The 16,713-nt window shown below is 47.9% G+C and overlaps 1 protein-coding gene across 1 annotated transcript in view; it reads left to right on the forward strand.

Annotated features, from left to right (window-relative positions):
• Window positions 1–153: 153 nt before the first annotated feature.
• TNFRSF1B (TNF receptor superfamily member 1B) overlaps window positions 154–16,713 on the forward strand; it is a 38,284-nt gene continuing 21,724 nt past the window's right edge. The window contains exon 1 of the mRNA XM_005292804.5: window positions 154–390. Coding sequence (XP_005292861.1) covers window positions 328–390 — 63 coding nt within the window. The 5' untranslated portion in view covers window positions 154–327. The remainder of the gene's footprint in view (window positions 391–16,713) is intronic.

Consider the following 16,713-nt stretch of genomic DNA (forward strand, 5'->3'; position numbering starts at 1 on the left):
GTGTGAAAAATCGGGACGGTGTGTGTGTGTGTGTGTGTGTGTGTGTGGGGGGGGGGTGTAATAGGCCCTTCTATAAGAAAAAGCTCCAAGTATCGGGTCTGTCCCTATAAAATCAGGACATCTGGCCCCCTGGGGGGGCTTTTCCTAGCAGCCCCCACTCCTTAGCAGGGAGGGAGGGGCCGAGGCCGGCGCTGGCTTGCGCTCAGCCCCGGGGGGATGTCCTAGAGCCGGCGCCGCCCCGCTCCACCCCTCGGCTGGCTCCCCGCGGCGGGTTTCAGTCGCGGCGCCGCGGGCTCTGCTGGGCGAGTGGCGCGGCGGGGCTGCAGGATGGGGCCCGGCTGGCTGGTGGGAGCGCTGCTGCTGCACGTGGCGGGCTCGCTGCCCGGCAAGGTGGGTGAGCGCGGCCCGGGACCCCGGGCTGGACCTGGACCTGGACCCGAGCCCGGCCGGGCTCCGGCCCTTTCCCGTAACAGCTCCCATTGACTCAGACCGGGCGGCTGCTGGGAACCCATAGGTGGGGGGAGCGGGCTGGGCGCCCGGGCTCTGATCACCGCCGCCCGCCGAGTCCTAAGGCCTCCCTCTCCCCCGATTGCGTCTGTATTCGCCCCCTGCTTACTCCTCGCCTTAGGGCTACAATCATTTCACTGCCTCCCCTCCCGGCACCCCACGAGCCCCGTTTCCAGACGGGGGGGACCAGATTCCACCGTTGGGTGCCTTAATCCGTGGCGCAAACGCGCCCCCCTTTTCAGTGCACCGAGGTTTGGGTGCATCCTGTTCATTCTTCTTCTATTGACTGTGCATTGCGGTATGGCCCAAGGGGCCCCTCGGAGATGCGTGTGTGCAGAGCCAGTCTCTGCCCCCGAGAGATGATTACATCTGGGGGCTGGGGCGTCTGCTCCGAATGAGTGAGAAAATAAATTGCTCACTGTTTTACTGTTATGACTACAGTATGTGTAATTCTCAAACGGCCTCTGCTTCTGCCCCTCGAGCTCTGCAGACCCTCAAATCGCAGCCCAGGTTTAACCCTTTACAGCGTTGCAAATGTCACTACTTTTTTAAAAACATTGTTACACTCGGTGGGTTCCCTCTTTGTGGAATCCGCGTTAGCACTATATCCGCTTCCTTGGGCTGTTTGCTTATTTTGCACAGACTAAGTGCACCCTGGCAAGTGCAGAATAAAAATCTGCACATTGTTTACTGTGCATTAAACAGGAACCTTTGGTTGTACTTGATAAGACTTTAAAATCTGCCCTTATATACACAGAAAAGTCCTATGATTTAGATCTACAGCGTGATTTGGAGCTACAGCTGGGACCCTTCCACTTTAGCTTATGTTTCTGTTTAACAGAGCACATAACTTTCCAAGTAAGAAACCTTGGAAAGGCCATTTTGACTTTGAACGTTGTGTTTACACACTATATTGATTTATGCCTGGATAAATACAAGGATAAATACAATAAAGGTGGTGGTGTATTCAGATACTGTGCAAGGGAGACCATATAAATACTTTAGATCTGTGATACTCAGATCTCAGTGGTTCAGGAGCAAAATTAGCAACCAACATTACCCAAAAGAGCTGTAGTGGTGTGAATTCATTGTTTCATTTACTATAGTGCTAGTCATATTTAAACAGTATGACGGGGAAGTACTTGTGTTTATATTTTTATAATATATATATAAAAATATAAACAGAAGTACTTCCCCGTCATACTGTTTAAAGTGTGTGTGTGTGTATGTATGTATGTGTATATGTATGTATGTGTGTGTGTGTGTATATATATATATATATACACACACACACAATTCTCACAGCAAATAAATTAATTTAACTTAATTGGTTAATAACATACTAAAAGCATCTTGATTGGTTAATGATTTAATTAAATTACCCAGTGTTTTAATATCAGGTGCTGCAAAGAGCCGCTGGAGACCCATTAAAAAGCCACTTGTGGCGCATGAGCGAGCGTCAGTCTGAGCATCACTGCTTTAGACAGAGAGTTTCAGTGAAGCTTTGTATGTACCTGGTCTTGTGTTCCTTGCACACCCCGATCTCCAATAGTCTGGGATGCGCAGAGAATCCAAGATTTGGCTCTTTGGTGCTTATTTATAGTAAATGTAGAAGTCTGGAGACCAGAATGATGTTAGTGAACAGGACTAGGAATCTGGAGAAAAGAACACCAGAAAAATTGAGACATTCAAAGAGCTGAAAATAGCTTCCAAGCAAATGTCGATAGTAGGGGAGGGACCTGGATAACAGGACCACAGTGAAGGTGAGATAGTCAGGGGTGAGCCCCAGGACCTTGACACCTATCTGCATGCACAGTACAGTAATGAGGGATCTGAGGTGTCATTTGCCTTTCTGATATTTAGGAAGAAGTGATTTTGTAATAGTTTTAGTGACTCTGGTTCACATGTTTAAAATATCTATACAGTATAACAAACACTTTATATAGGCCAAGACATCTTGGGTGACGTTATCTGAATAGGTACAGAATTGGACATTCATAATTTACCTCCATCATGCTGATATGTACGTTTCTTATTTATTTCAAGATCTAAAATATTTCCCATGTTGGGGAAGCTTTGATAGGATGTGCAATTTATTTACGTATTTCTTTATATTAATTTACGGTTTATAGGATGAAAAGCTAAAGTGACCAGACAATCAGGATGAGTGTGTGTGTGTGTGTGTATATACATACTACTGTATAACTCCAGGTGTAATATATATAAAATACCATTGTGTAACTCTCTGTGGGTGGGTGGGTGTGTTACACAATGGTATTTTATATATATTATACCTGGAGTTATACAGTGGTATTGTAGAGGGACTGGATACCTTGGTGGATTGGTAACAGTTTAGCAAGTTTTTCAGCCATAGTCTTCCAGTTTGAATCTAACCCAGGTAAGTAGTGACTGAAAGCTGTTAGCATTTGGTTGCCAGTTTGCCTGCTTTGTGTCTTAGTCTTGTGGTGCATTTCATCACCAAAATCTTCACAATTAGCCCTGCTTGTGCCCCTTGCTGGAGCTTCAGTGAGGCCAAAGATTGACTGGGTTATCAACAGTGAACTCCTTGTTCACTCCTACACATGGTCCCACACTGGTGGCAGAGAATTGGGGATGCTTTCACCATCACTGCCCATGCTGTACCCATTCTGTTGACAAATAGGGGTATTTGGTCTTTTTGGGCTGTGAATCTTGCACCTTTCACCAGCAAAAAAATAAAATAAATAAATCGCATGCAGATTGGGGGGAAAAAAAAGGTCACTTCAGAAACGTTGCAGCCACCATAATGATGTGGAAAAAAGAGATCTTCTGCCCATTATTGCAAAATGTGATCAGTTCAAAGAACCGGTGCGTAGTGGATCTAATGAAAGCTCAGCATTTTATTTGCTGGCAGGAGGGTTCAGTCAGGGGAAACTAGCAAAGCAAATAGCTCTTGAATGACACACTTTTTCTTGGTTTGTTTTTCTCATTCATTCGGAGTTGCTTGAAAGATTCTTGTCAAAGGCTGCACTTACCCACAGGAACTGAGCCTAAATCTTGCCATTTAGAACATTTCAGTCAACCAGAATGTTTTGGTGTTTTTAATAGAAGTGGTTTCAGCAGCCCACAAGGGCACATGCCTTTCACTCGCAAGCTGAGTGTCTCTGGTCTCTCTCTGGTGACCCATCCTGTAAGTGATAACTGGTTTCCGAAGAATTTCCATTTAGATCTTGGCCGGATGAGCGATGACCATGATACAAGGCCTGGGCAGCTGAGGGATGGGAATGGGGGAGAGGTGGTTAAAACACCAAAGCAAGAAGCTCAGAATAACCGTGCTGATTTCCCCAGCTTGTCTCACCATTAGGTCTGTGTGCCAGGGCTAGCTGGTTGCACACATTTTCATTTGTGCTGCAACGATGAAGGAGTTCTGTGGCTAAGAGACTGTAAACGGAGCTGTGCAAAGCCGTTAGTGTCACAGGGGAAACAGGAGGTAAATTTAGCAAATTTAGATTAAATCTCAGGAAAAACCTCCTTACTGTAAGAACAGCAGGACAATGGAACAGACGCTTAGGGAGGTTGTGGAAGCTCCTTCACTGGCGGTTTCCAAAAGGAGGCTGGAGCCATCTGTCTTGGGTGGTTTAGACGCAACAAATCCTGCATCTTGGCAAGGGGTTAGACTGACCCTTGTGGTCTCTTCTAACCCTGTGATTCTGTGTTCAACATACTGGCAGAAAATGTCACTCTAATGTTTGCAGTTTGTTTGATCCATAGTCATTTTTTTTCCAGTGGCAGGTATGGGAATGTTGAGAATACCAGGCCTGCTGTGAGTTAGGTTCTATGTACAGCATCATTTTCGGAATTCCTTGTATCTAGATATGGGCCCAAGTTGCCAAGTTTGGAGCCATCTCTGAATTTTCCCAAGGGCCATGGATACAGGGTTTGGGTTTGGCCGGGAAGGTTATGTCTAGATTACAATTAAAAACCCGTGGCTGGCCCATGCCAGCTGACTCAGGCTTGTGAGGCTTGGGCTCCATCATCATCATCATCATCATCAGATATTCCTATTATGCCTCTGACATTTAGGGCAGTGACGAAGCTCCTCCACTCCTGTCTGTTTCTGGCAAGTCTTTCAATGTGCTGTGCCCCAGGCTTTTCAGCTCGGCTTCCACAGCTCTTCGCCATGTTGTTTTCGGGCAGCCTTGTTTTCACTTGCCTTCAGGTGTCCATCTTATTGCTACTCTGGTAGTGGAATCCGTTTCTATCCGAAGCACGTGACTGATCCATCTCCAGCGCCTCCTGGCAATGATGGTGCTCAGATCCTCTTGGCTGCACTGTGTCAATAGATCTTGGTTTGAGATTGTTCTGGGCCAAAAGATACGGAGGATTTTTCTGAGGCAGGTTGTATGGAATGAAGACAGTTTGGACATGTCAGACTTTCTCATTCTCCAGCATTCTGCACTATAAAGTAGTGTTGAAAGCACGCAGCTCTGATAAATCTTGTGTTTGGTTTTGGTGTTTGTATTTTGATGATTTCCAGACTGTATTTAAGCTCCTGAAGGTGTTCCTGGCTTTATTGATTCTGTTCCGGATGTCCTGGCTTGTTCCACCATCCTGGCGGATGGTGCTGCCCAAGTACACCTCTACCCCGATATAACGCTGTCCTCGGGAGCCAAAAAATCTTACCGCGTTATAGGTGAAAGCGCATTATATCGAACTTGCTTTGATCCGCCGGAGCGCGCAGCCCCACCCAGTCGGAGTGCTGCTTTACCGCGTTATATCCGAATTCGTGTTATATCGGGTTGCGTTATATCGGGGTACAGGTGTATGTGAATGTTTCCACATTGTTGAGAACATAATCCTGTATCCGTACTGGTGATGGTGAGGCAATATTAGAGGTCATGATATCTATCTTATTGTGGTTGATTTTCAGTCCAATTTGCTGGCTGAATGCGTTGAGTCGAGTTATTTTTTTCTTGTATATGGTGTTGGGTATGTGATAGGAGAGTGACATCATCTGCAAAGTCCAGGTCTTCAAGGGATGAGAAGAGTGTCCATTTAATGCTTCTTGGCATGTCTCCTGTTGTATGCTGCATGACCCAGTCGATGGCAATGTTGAAGAGGATTGCAGACATGAGACACCCCTGACATACTTCTGTTTTGACTTCAAAACTGAGCTCTCTGTGATCAACACTGCATGTAAAGTTGAAGTAGAAGCTTTTGATGATGTTGATTATACGGAAGGGAATTCCATATGCCCGCAGAATGCACCGTAGGCTGGTCCTGTGAATGCTATCAACAGCCTTCTCAACGTCTATGAAATTCATGTAGAGTTGCTGTTGCCATTCTAAGCACTGTTCTGTTATGTTTCATAGCGTGACGATCTGGTCTGTGCATCCACTCCCTTTCTGAAAACCGGCTTGCTCTTTTCTGAGAGCGCTATCAACTGCCTCTGATATAAGCTGGACTATGATCTTACACAATACTTTGCCTGGCACAGATAAAAGTGTGATACCACGCCAGTTATTACAATCACTGAGAGTTCCTTTCTTTGGTATCTTCACATTGTTCCACTCATCCGGCACTTTTCCCCTTTCCCAGACTGATGTAAATAGAGCGGCTAGGAGAGATGCTGGCTGCTAATTTAGGATTTACCTTGAACAACTCTGCATTCAAGTTATCCTTGCCAGGAGCTTTCCCATTTTTTAGATGTGTGGGCTCGGTGTGGAGCCCGGGCTCTAGGACCCTGCTGGTGGGACCCAAATCTCTATGCCACAATTAAACAGCCCCTTAGCTCGAACAACTGGCACAGGCCAGCTGAGGTGGTCTGATTGCAGTGTAGTCGTACCCTTAGAACCAGCTGCAAAATTCAGATTCAGATCCCGTTTTCCACAAAGGACGGGACTATTAGGATCTGGGTTTTACTTTTGGCCCATCTCTTCTTGTATTATTTCCTCTTCGTTTCCCCGGTTGACGTCGGGGTGTGGGTATTACGCAGAGAAATTGTAGTCTCAGAAGGAGCACAGTGCAGCATACGCAAGAGGAAGAAGACCAGGCAATGACGGAGAATAATGCACTAATGCCCTTTGTATGATTCACAGTTCAAATTATATTAAGCAGGAGTTAAGGTTGTAAGGGAGAAAATCTAAATAGGACATTGTAGTTTAAAATACACAAACGCTGCAGAGCCAGGAAATTCTATATTAAAAATCCCCCAAATGCCACATTACAAGAAGCCTTTATGAATGTTTCCCCTTAATTTTATATAACCAGAACTTCTCCTTTTACGCCCTCTCTCTGGGTGAGCTCGTCTCCTCACATGATTTCGTCTGCTCTCTTTTTGCTGATGATTTGCCTGTTGTCTTCCCCACTCCCACTCTGCCCCTCTCCATTCAATCTTACATCTCCGCCTGTCTCAGATACCTCTTCCTGGATGTCTTACCATCAATTTATACTTACTTAATATGGGCAAATCTGCTTCCTTGTTTTTTTTTTCCTTCTGCAACTTTTTCCGACCCTCTTCTCTGCCAGTGTTGACACCACCATTCTCCATGTGCTTCAGGTGGTCATCTCTGATTCCTCCCTCTCTCTTACTCTGCTCAAAATGGTAACTGTGTGTAATATCTATCCTCTTTTCTCATGACCCTTGTCGTCTTACGTTGTAAGATTTGAGGATTAGGGACCATGTCTTCATATTTGTTTGTACAGCTCCTGTCCTCTTGGGTTCCAGATCTTTATACAGGCCTCTGGACACTCGGGACTTGTCTACACTTAGAGCGCTGCTGTAGCGCTTAGTGAAGACGCTACCTACACCAACGAGAGAGCTTCTCCCATTGGCATAGGTACTCTGCCAACACGGGAGGTGGTAGCTATGTCACAGGAGATGTCCTCCTGTTGACACAGCGCTGTCTACCCCAGGAGTTCGGTTGGCATAACTGCGTCATTTAGGGGTGTGGATTTTCCACACCTGAGCAACACAGTTATACCAGCATGAGTGTAGTGTAGACCAGGGCCTAGTCAGTGAAATTGAGTGTTATATCAGCACGTGCACAGATATAGTCCCGTTGGAGAGTAGTGAAACTTGAAGGTGCTCGCCAGTATCAGAATTAGAGGGAAAATAATTCAATTTCATAACTGTCCTTATAAAATTCCACGTTATTCCACATAAATGTTATTAACATTTACTCTGAGCCTGAATGTACAAACTTTTTGTGTACGTATGCCCTAGAGCAGTGTCTTAGTTAATATACACCAGTGATGGTTAGCAGAGCAAGATCATAGAAAACGAACAGGATATATGACTAAAATCTCAAAAGTATGATTCTCACCTTCAACATATTGTTGAATGTTGGTATTAGAAGATGTATCATCAAAAGTAAACCAAAGTTAGCTATCAGCAACAAATCAGAAAGCCACTGACAGCTGTGGTCTCTTAAGCATCTGTCTCTGGATCTGATATTACAGACTAGATCAAGATACAGTATTCTAGACAAGGACCAGTAAAGAGAATCAGGTGGCTCGTAGGATTTATTAAGTATTGTTGACTGGATTCTGATTTTGTCTGTTAGACTAGCTCTGCCCATTGGGGTGACACCGGATTTACATCAGTGTGACAGCGATCAGATTCTGGCCCTGCATCTTCAAGCTGGAGCGTGGGCCAGATCTTTTTGGACACTTACGTTGTTTTTGTGAATTAGAAATGAGTTCCGTGCGTAATAAAGTTTCCTGCTTTCCTAGTTTATGATGGGAAAAATGTGCTCGGATGCTATGGTGATGAGTGGCAGTATAAAACTCTAAGGTAAGCTAGGAAAAGAAAATCCATAGTCCTAAGAAAGGAAAATACAGAAGATTTTGGGGTTTGGGGGGCTGATGGTCAGGGAAGGAGAGTTGTACTGTCCATTGCTATCAGAATATGCCCAGCTCCTAGCTTATAGAGTGAAATTCACCCTTGTGCAGAAGACCCACATTAAGTAGTTTACAGGCCTTGTTCTGGCCCTATTTACTCCTAGAGAGTACAGGATGGGTGAACTATTCATACAATGGACCCATAAACTTGTCTTAGAGCAGAGATGGGCAAACTACGGCCCTGGGCCATATCCGACCCTTCAGATGTTTTAATCCGTCCCTCAAGCTCCCGTTGGTGAGCGGGGTTGGGGGCTTGCCCTGCTCTGGCACTGTAGCCAGGGAGCAGGGTCGGGGGCTTGCCCCACTCAGCGTATGCTGTGGCTCTGCACAGCTCCCGGAAGCAGCATGTCCCCCTTCCTGCTCCCTATATGTAGGGGCAGCAAGGGGGCTCCGTGTGCTGTCTCCGCCCCAAGCACCGCCCCCGCAGCTCCCATTGGCCGGGTGCCATGGCCAGTGGGAGCTGCAGCGGTGGTGCCTGCATACGTGGCAGCATGCAGAGCTGCCTGGCTGCGCCTCCACGTAGGAGCCGGAGCGGGGACATGCCACTGCTTCTGGGAGCTGCTTGAGGTAAGCACCACCCGGAGCCGGCTCCATGACCCCCTTCCGCGCTGCAACCCCTTGCCCCAGCCCTGATCCCCCTCCCACTCTCCTAACTCCTTGGTCCCAGCCCAGAGCTCCCTCCTGCACCCCCAGCCCCACCCCAGAGCCCGCACCTCCAGCTGGAGCCCTCACCTTCCCCCCTACACTCCAACCCCCCTGTCCCAGCCCAGAGCCCCCTCCCGCACCTTGAACTCCTCATTTCTGGCCCCTCCCGAGAGCCCGCACCCCCTCCCACACCCCAACCCCAATTTCATGAGCATTCATGGCCTGCCATACAATTTCCATACCCAGATGTGGCTCTCGGGCCAAAAAGTTTGCCCACCCCCATCTTAGAGCAGTGATGGCAGTAAGTGATTTTGAAGAGCTCAATTCTTTGAAGGTAGGTCTTAGGGCCTGGTTCTGATCTCAGTTACACGGGCGTAGCACCCCTTGACTTCAGTGAGAGTTGCCACCGTCTGAGGGCAGGATTTGGCCCTGACAGTATTTGTCCTCCAAATTACCAGCTCAGTTATTTTAAATAAAGCTCCTGCAAGAGGGGAAAATATAGAGATCTTGCTGCTGAACAGACTGCGTCTCTGAACCACAGTCTTTTCCATAGCAACAGGTTCTGATGTTCGAGTGTTAGATGACTTCATTGTGGTTCACCTACAGGAGGCAGTTCCTGTTTAAAATCCTCCACTTGACCCTTTGAATTTGGAGATGGCATTTGAGTGGAGTGTTACCAGTTAGGGCTGTGTAGGAACGCCAAGGGCTGAAATGGGGAAGTTCCTGGCTAGCAGCAGAGCCTGAGGGCAGGATTTAGAGAAAGTCAGCATCATGCTAATAATACCTAGCACCTGTGAAGTGCTTCACATTGTGCCAGCGGTGGTGCAAACCTGGGAGTGGCCTGGGGGCAAATCCCCCTGAATGTTGGGGAGGAACCTTCTCTAAACTTCAGAGCTGGTCAGTCCTCTCTGTTACATGGCGCCTACTCAGTGCTTCCGTCCCAAGCCCCTCACGCTTTGGGGAAGGATGACTCCCAATCTGGATTTGAACTTTAAGACCCAGGGTCCACCTCTAATACGAACATGCGGGTCTGGATTGTGGTTGGGGGTGTGAGGAGAGTGAGTCTCCTCCCATCGGGCCCAGCAGAGAGGCCAGGCACAGTTGCAGTCCCTGGAGTGCGAATCCCCCAAAGGGGGCAGGGAGGAGATGGCTCAGCTCCATTCTGGGAATCTTTGAGCACAGGGGTGTTGTAAATGTGTGTTTTGATGAGCTACCGGCTGTGGCCCTGGTTTGTTACAGAAGCTGCTGTTAGCTCCCTCATAAGCATGTGGTAGGTTAGACCAAGGGTGGCCAACCTGAGCGGGAGAAGGAACCAGAATTTATCAATGTACATTGCCAAAGAGCCACAGTAATGTGTCAGCAGCCCCCAATCAGCTCCCCCGCCCCGCTCCCAGTGCCTCGCACCGATGAGCACCTCCGGACCCTGATCATACGCGGTGTGCAGGAGGCTCTGGTGGCGGAGGGGAGAGTGAGGGCATGGCTGGCTCGGGGGAAGGGGTGGAGTGGGGGCAGGGCCTGGGGCAGAGCAGGGATTGAGCACTGAGCATTCCCCGGCACATTGGAAAGTTAGCATCTCTAGCTCCAGCCCCGGAGTCCGTGCCTATGCAAGGAGCCGCATATTAACTTCTGAAGAGCCGCAGGTTGGCCACCCCTGGGTTAGACCATCAGGTTGCTGGGAGTCTGTAATACACCCTGCAGAGTGGAATGTGCTGTAAGCATTTGTGTGTTTAACTCAATAGGGACAGAGTCCTGGGTGTCTCACTTCTTGCATGTCACCTCTTGTGCTCTGCCTAATGTCCTGGGCATTGTCTACTGTACTGTACTTCCCCTCTCTGTGCTGTCCTGTGTACTAGGCTTGTTTCTTTTTGTCCTGATGATAATCCAGCACTGTAGCAACATGACAAAGTTTGCTCAGCTAATGTACAGAGGTTGCAGTAGAAAACAGTTATGAAAGGGTGAATCAAAATCTCTGGTGTAAGTGTCTCTGCCTGCTCTTGGGAAATGGGTTTTGCTTCCACTGACATCATTCAGATGTTTCCATTCTCTGAAAAGTCTTTCCTCCTCATATGCTACTGTCTAGTCTGAACAACTCTAAAGTTGACCCTAAGTGTTCAGCGCAAGGTTCTTCTCAAACTTGTCTTGTGCCAGATTGTTACTCTGGGTTATGATTAACTTTAATCTGGGATCAGATTTTATTCCTGAGTGATGGTATGAGTCACATCAGCCCATGAAAGGGTTTCAGATTTACAGCATTCTTTTTCAGGTGAAGAGTTTATTTTCATAATACGAGTTAGGCGCTGTAATTAGAGGTACAACTTAAAGCAGAGGGAGAGATGACTTGCACAAAAATGGGGTGGAATTGAAAAATGTTAGGTCAGACCCTGGCCCCTGCTGCACCGGTGTTCTGTCACTATCCCAGTGTAGAGCCACCATAAAACCAGTGCATCTGAGGGTTCGCCTGGCATAACAGCTTCTACACTCATCCTCTTCTGGCCCCTGGCATAGGGGGCAAGGGTGGGAAAACAGGAATCATCCTGCAGCCAAGTAACCTAGCTTTAGGACAGCTAAACATCAAATGAGGCCTAATTTTGTCCTTGCACTGCAGATCTATCTGACTGTTCTTGACTGTGCTCTTGCTTATGCCAGTGTAAATAAGAATTAATTCCACGGACATTTTAACAATGAGATTAGAACCTGGCCCATTGTATTCAGCCGAGAAGTCAAGTCCAAAGTGATAAGATTCTTCTTAGTTTAGGTTAGGATTAATTGACAATTTCTTAACAGTTAGTCAGCAACAGCCACCACTAATCAGATAAACTTTGTGAGATCGTATCAGTCAATAGACGCACCGTGTCAAGCAACATTTCTGAAAGGCGGATGTGAACCCATCGAGCAACAGGTTTTTCTGTCTCTTCAACGCTTCCAGGACAGTATTGCAACATCTAAAAGACAGTGCAGAAAATGAGACCAGAATGTGTCTTGCCGGGAAGCCTCACCAGCAGGATAATTTATGATGTGGTTTGTTTTATTTCTCTCTCTCTCTCTGTTTTTGAAGTGAAGGTTTAAGATTTAAAAAATTCCTTAGGTGTGTTGGACTAAATATGGTTCATCATGACCTGACCGGAGAACTGCAGCTACTGCACTTGATCGGCCTCCTCTTAATAAACAGGCAAAGAGTTTCATCTAAAAATAATGCGGCCAGCAGCAGAGCCTATGTTATTTTGCTAGCTTTTGCAGCAGAAGTGCTGTCAGCTCACATTTGCAAATGGTGTGGTTTCTCTATTACTTGTTACTCTTCCTGTGAGATTACTATAGCAAGCCCAGCATTAACAAGGATCACTGAACCTAGACGTTTTTGAAAATATTTTTTTTCCTTTTTATATAAATGAGAATAATTATAAATAAGAATTAATCGAACCTCCTGCTGGCGAAAAGGGCTGCATTGTCTGCCTCAGAGTCCCCAACCCTTGACTGTAGCTCAGGAAAGGGAACATGCTCACAGCTTTTTGAGCTTATTAGAGCTGGAATGTGGCTTTGTTCTCATCCCGGGGGGCTACAAAACTTGAAAAATATTCTGTGCCCCCAGCAGCCAGGCCTGACCAAACCTATCATCCAGGAACTATGGGAGATGAAGTGCAGGGGCAATATCCTACTGAAAAACCCAGCTGTCTCAGCTGCTGAGAAGGTGCGATTCCTACCAGGATGCTGCATAGGAACTCCACTTTTGTATCAGTCTCTGGGGTGTAGGGATCTAAAACATTTGAAGACCTTCTGTGGCTCCTGAAAGGGAGAAGGGACTTCCTGTCTGCCTTCTCCACCCCATCCTGTAGCCTCGAGGATGTTGAGGGGTCTGTGCTATTCTACCCTTCCCCCGAGAAGCCTGTCTGCTGTAAGCTGTATTTGTGCGTGGTTGGGTGCTGGTACGGGGGTGGGCACTGTGCTACTCTATTCGTCCTTCAGCCTCTGGTTTGGGATCCCCCCTGCTCCCAGTGAATGTGCACGTTGGTTCAAAGATGTCTGAAGTAGCTGCAGATTGAAAGTGTCCTTATTCTGGTCAGTTTCACAGCCATCCACAAGGTCTACAGTATTTTGAAGTGCTGTTGTGAAACTGACCAGAGTCCCGTCAATGTCGCTTTGCGGTAGAAGCAGGAAGGTGGGGTACTATTGCTTTACATTCACTAGATTTTCTTCACAACCACCGTAAGTAAGGCTACGATTTAGTCATGGGTATTTTTTGTAAAAGTCATGGACAAATCATGGGCAGTAACCAAAAATTCACGGCCTGTGACCGGTCCTGATTGTACTATATACTGACTAAATCTTAGTTGGGGGGCATGGCAGGGGCAGACGCTTGCGGGGGGGGCCCTCAGCATCAGCCGCCAGGGCGACTCCTGTTCCGTTGGTTCCAGGGCCAGCCACACCGGCGGCTGCTCCGGGGATCCCCGAGGCCAGCTACCTGGGGCCGCCCAAGCGGCTGGTTGTGGAGCCGCTCCATCAGCCCCGTGGCAGCTGCTTGGGCGGCCCTGGGGTCAGCCACACCGGCCGCTGCAGAAGTCATGGAAAGTCACGGAATCCGTGACCTCCATGACAGACACGGAACCCTAACCCTAAGTATTATAAACCTTTTTCTTTTGTTGTTGTTGTTGAAGTGAAAGCTTACGTTTGATAGAAAGGAAGGGTTCAGCCCCACCTTCACTTGACAGGGGAAGTTCTTCCAGTGGCTCGCATATTCCCACTTAGGAATATTGCACTGTCTAATGGTGCTGAACTGTCTCAAAGCAGCGTCTGAGGATGGGGCTATATAAGGAGGCGCAAGTGCCCTCTACCACCTCAGTTCCTTCCAACTGCTGTGCCAGATGGAAGTGAACCACTCCAGTCGGTCGGGATCCGGGGTGTTCTCCATTCCTGGGGCTTGTGTGTGTGTGTGAATGTGAAGCTTGTTGCACTGTGTCTGGTAAAGCGCTGTAGGCGAACTGCACCAATAGCATGCACGTGGAACTCCTGTTTTATTTCTCAGTTTGCGTCATGTGTATGCACAGTGGTGGCTTGTTGTGAACCAAAGGTGTTGCCTTCTCAGAGAGTGAGGTCCTTTGCTTCACTGCACAGCAGTGGACCTCCTGGGATTGTTTTTGCTATGAATTGTGGGAAGTCAGGGGGCTTCAGATTTTTGAGAAATCCCATGTCTCCACCATCCTGTGCTGGCTAGCGCCATTTTTGAATTGCTGTCGGCCAGCATGGACCCGGCAATGCTCTGCTCCGCTGTGGTGGTAGCTGTGATCACACAGAGTCTGCTTGGGGTGTATTTCAGCACTCAAAGCTGGACAGTTTCGGCTTTGGAGACCACCTGTCACGTCGCTAAACGGGAGCAGCGGGAGATTCAGCAGTGGTGGAAGCAGGATGGGAGCATGGAGGAAGAGAAAGCCAAGCAGTTGGTACTAGAGGACCGGCTCCTGGATCAGCTACACACTATGCAGTGCTATTTCTGGGCTTTGGAGACCAACGTGGCTTGGTGTGAAAGGATTGTTCTGCGGACCTGGGATGACCAGCACTGGCGAGAGAATTTCAGGATGTTTTTTTTTTTAAGTGATGTGTTGAACTGACTGCAGAGTTGCAGAGGCACCATACCAATCTGTGCTCCCCCATACCTGGGTCACCATTGTCCTCTGGAAGCTAGCCACTCCAGAGTGCCACCAGTTTGTGGCCAACCAGTTTGGTGTGGGGAGATAGACTGTTGGGGCCACTGTCATAGGGGTGTGTCATGCCTTGGAAAAGATACTGTTGCACCAGGTTATAAAGCTGGGTAATGCTCAGAAAATTACTGAGGTTTTGCACCAGTGGTGTTCCCAAACTATATTAGGCACATGGGTTCCATCAGTTGCCCCCTGAACTAGGGCACAGAAAGGGGAATTTCCGCAATGGTGTTCCAAGGGCCGACTGACCGCCGTGGCAGGTTTACAAACATAAATGTAGGGTGGGCAGGAAGGGGCTGTGGTGATACAGCTGAGCTTTGAGAGATAGGATATTTATTCACAGGAACCCTATGGACATTAATGGTGGTGAGGTTTCTTTGGTTATACCCTGGCTTATCCTCTGCTTCCCTGGTTAACGACGCCATTTGTAGGCCTCTTGGACAAAAGGAAGGAATCTGCAGAATGGAAGTGGAGAGCGCAGTTGGCCCGTGGAAAGGGAGATGGCGCTGTTTGTGGAATAGGTTCAAAAGCTGCTGAAAAAAAACTGCGCTGCCCATTTATAGCAGCACATTGCATTCTGCGCAATATTTATTGGACTAAGGGAGAAACCCTGCAAGATGAGTGGGAGTCCGAGGTGCAGACACTTGCTCGGCACTTTGAGCAGCCACCGAAAATAGAAAATGGAAACACCCAGGGGATGTTATTAGGGATGCCTGTCGTTCTCAAGTCTCATGCCTGAAAATGTGCAGCTTTGCATCCAGCTGTTAGCCCGTGGAGGGAGGTGTTTGGGTCGATGGTGAGCTGTGTGGTGTAGCTTATGGGTGTTGGAAGTGGGACCCTGCCTGTGACTTTTCCCCTTCATATGAAGGGGCTTTTGGCTTCAGAGCAGCGATGAGTTATAATGGATGAATTTTAAACTGGTTTCATTAAGAGCCAACCAACAGTAATATAACAAATCAAAATAAAGTTTTTAATTGAACCAGTATTAAAACAACGGTTACTTAAAAATACACTTAACAAATCAAGCTGCCAACTGTGGAAAAAACATTAAAAATAGTGCAGCCAAAACTGAAAGTGCAGGGTATGGCAGAACAGCTAAGGGGGGTTAGAGTCAGAGGCGAGTATACGCCTTCGCTTTTCCTCTTCTTGTCTGCAGGGCTTCTGGGGTGGAGAGTCACCTGCCAGTTAGCAGAGCCAGGGGTCAAGCCAGAGTCAGAACCAAGAATTGAAATGAAGGGTCAGAGCTGAGGTCAGATGCCAGAGGCCAAGCCAGAGTCAGGGTCATAAGTTGGAGGCTGGGGCCAGAGAAAGATCTGGCCACTGAGGATTGGAGGCAAAGTGTAAGGGCAGGAGGAGGAACAAAGGCCGGGGTGAGGCAGGAGCCAGCAGGAATCAGGAACAGGTTTGGATGCAGGAAGCAGCCACAAGAGGATACCACCTGGTTGCTTGGACAAACTTCCTGTGTCTTCTCCTGGCTTAAACAGCGTGGTTGGACCAATTGGTGGAGCCGGGCGATCCTCCAATCAGAGCTCCCGTGGGTGGTGCCTTGGCTGGGGCTATAGTCCTAGTCGTTTCTCAGCCCACCAGATATCAGTAGGCTTTGGGTGATGGCCAGGATGTAGCGGCTATCTTGAGACTCCTAAGCCTGGGTTCAAGACCAGGGACGTCACATTGTAGATATTGCAAAGCAGATGTCCACTAACAGGTCTTTATGCTGGTGGCAGGTCACGAGAGCTTACTACTCCGATTACTTCTTCCCAGATGGCAGTGAGCTCCAGGATCTTAGCACGGCTCCAAGCAGCAGCACCAGGTGTGCTGTGGGGGTTGTGGAGTAGAATTGCTGTAGTGTCACAAGAATGCTGATACGCTTGAATCCAGGAGCAAGTGGCCAAAATCTGGCTCCGTGCCAGCTTTTAAATGGGGGAAGGGTTTGTCCTGGGAATTTGACACCAAGGCAGGGGAGGGCACAGGATGTAAGCAGGTCAGTAAT

This window comes from Chrysemys picta, chromosome 21 (assembly GCF_011386835.1).
Source record: "Chrysemys picta bellii isolate R12L10 chromosome 21, ASM1138683v2, whole genome shotgun sequence".
Lineage (NCBI taxonomy): Eukaryota > Metazoa > Chordata > Testudines > Emydidae > Chrysemys > Chrysemys picta.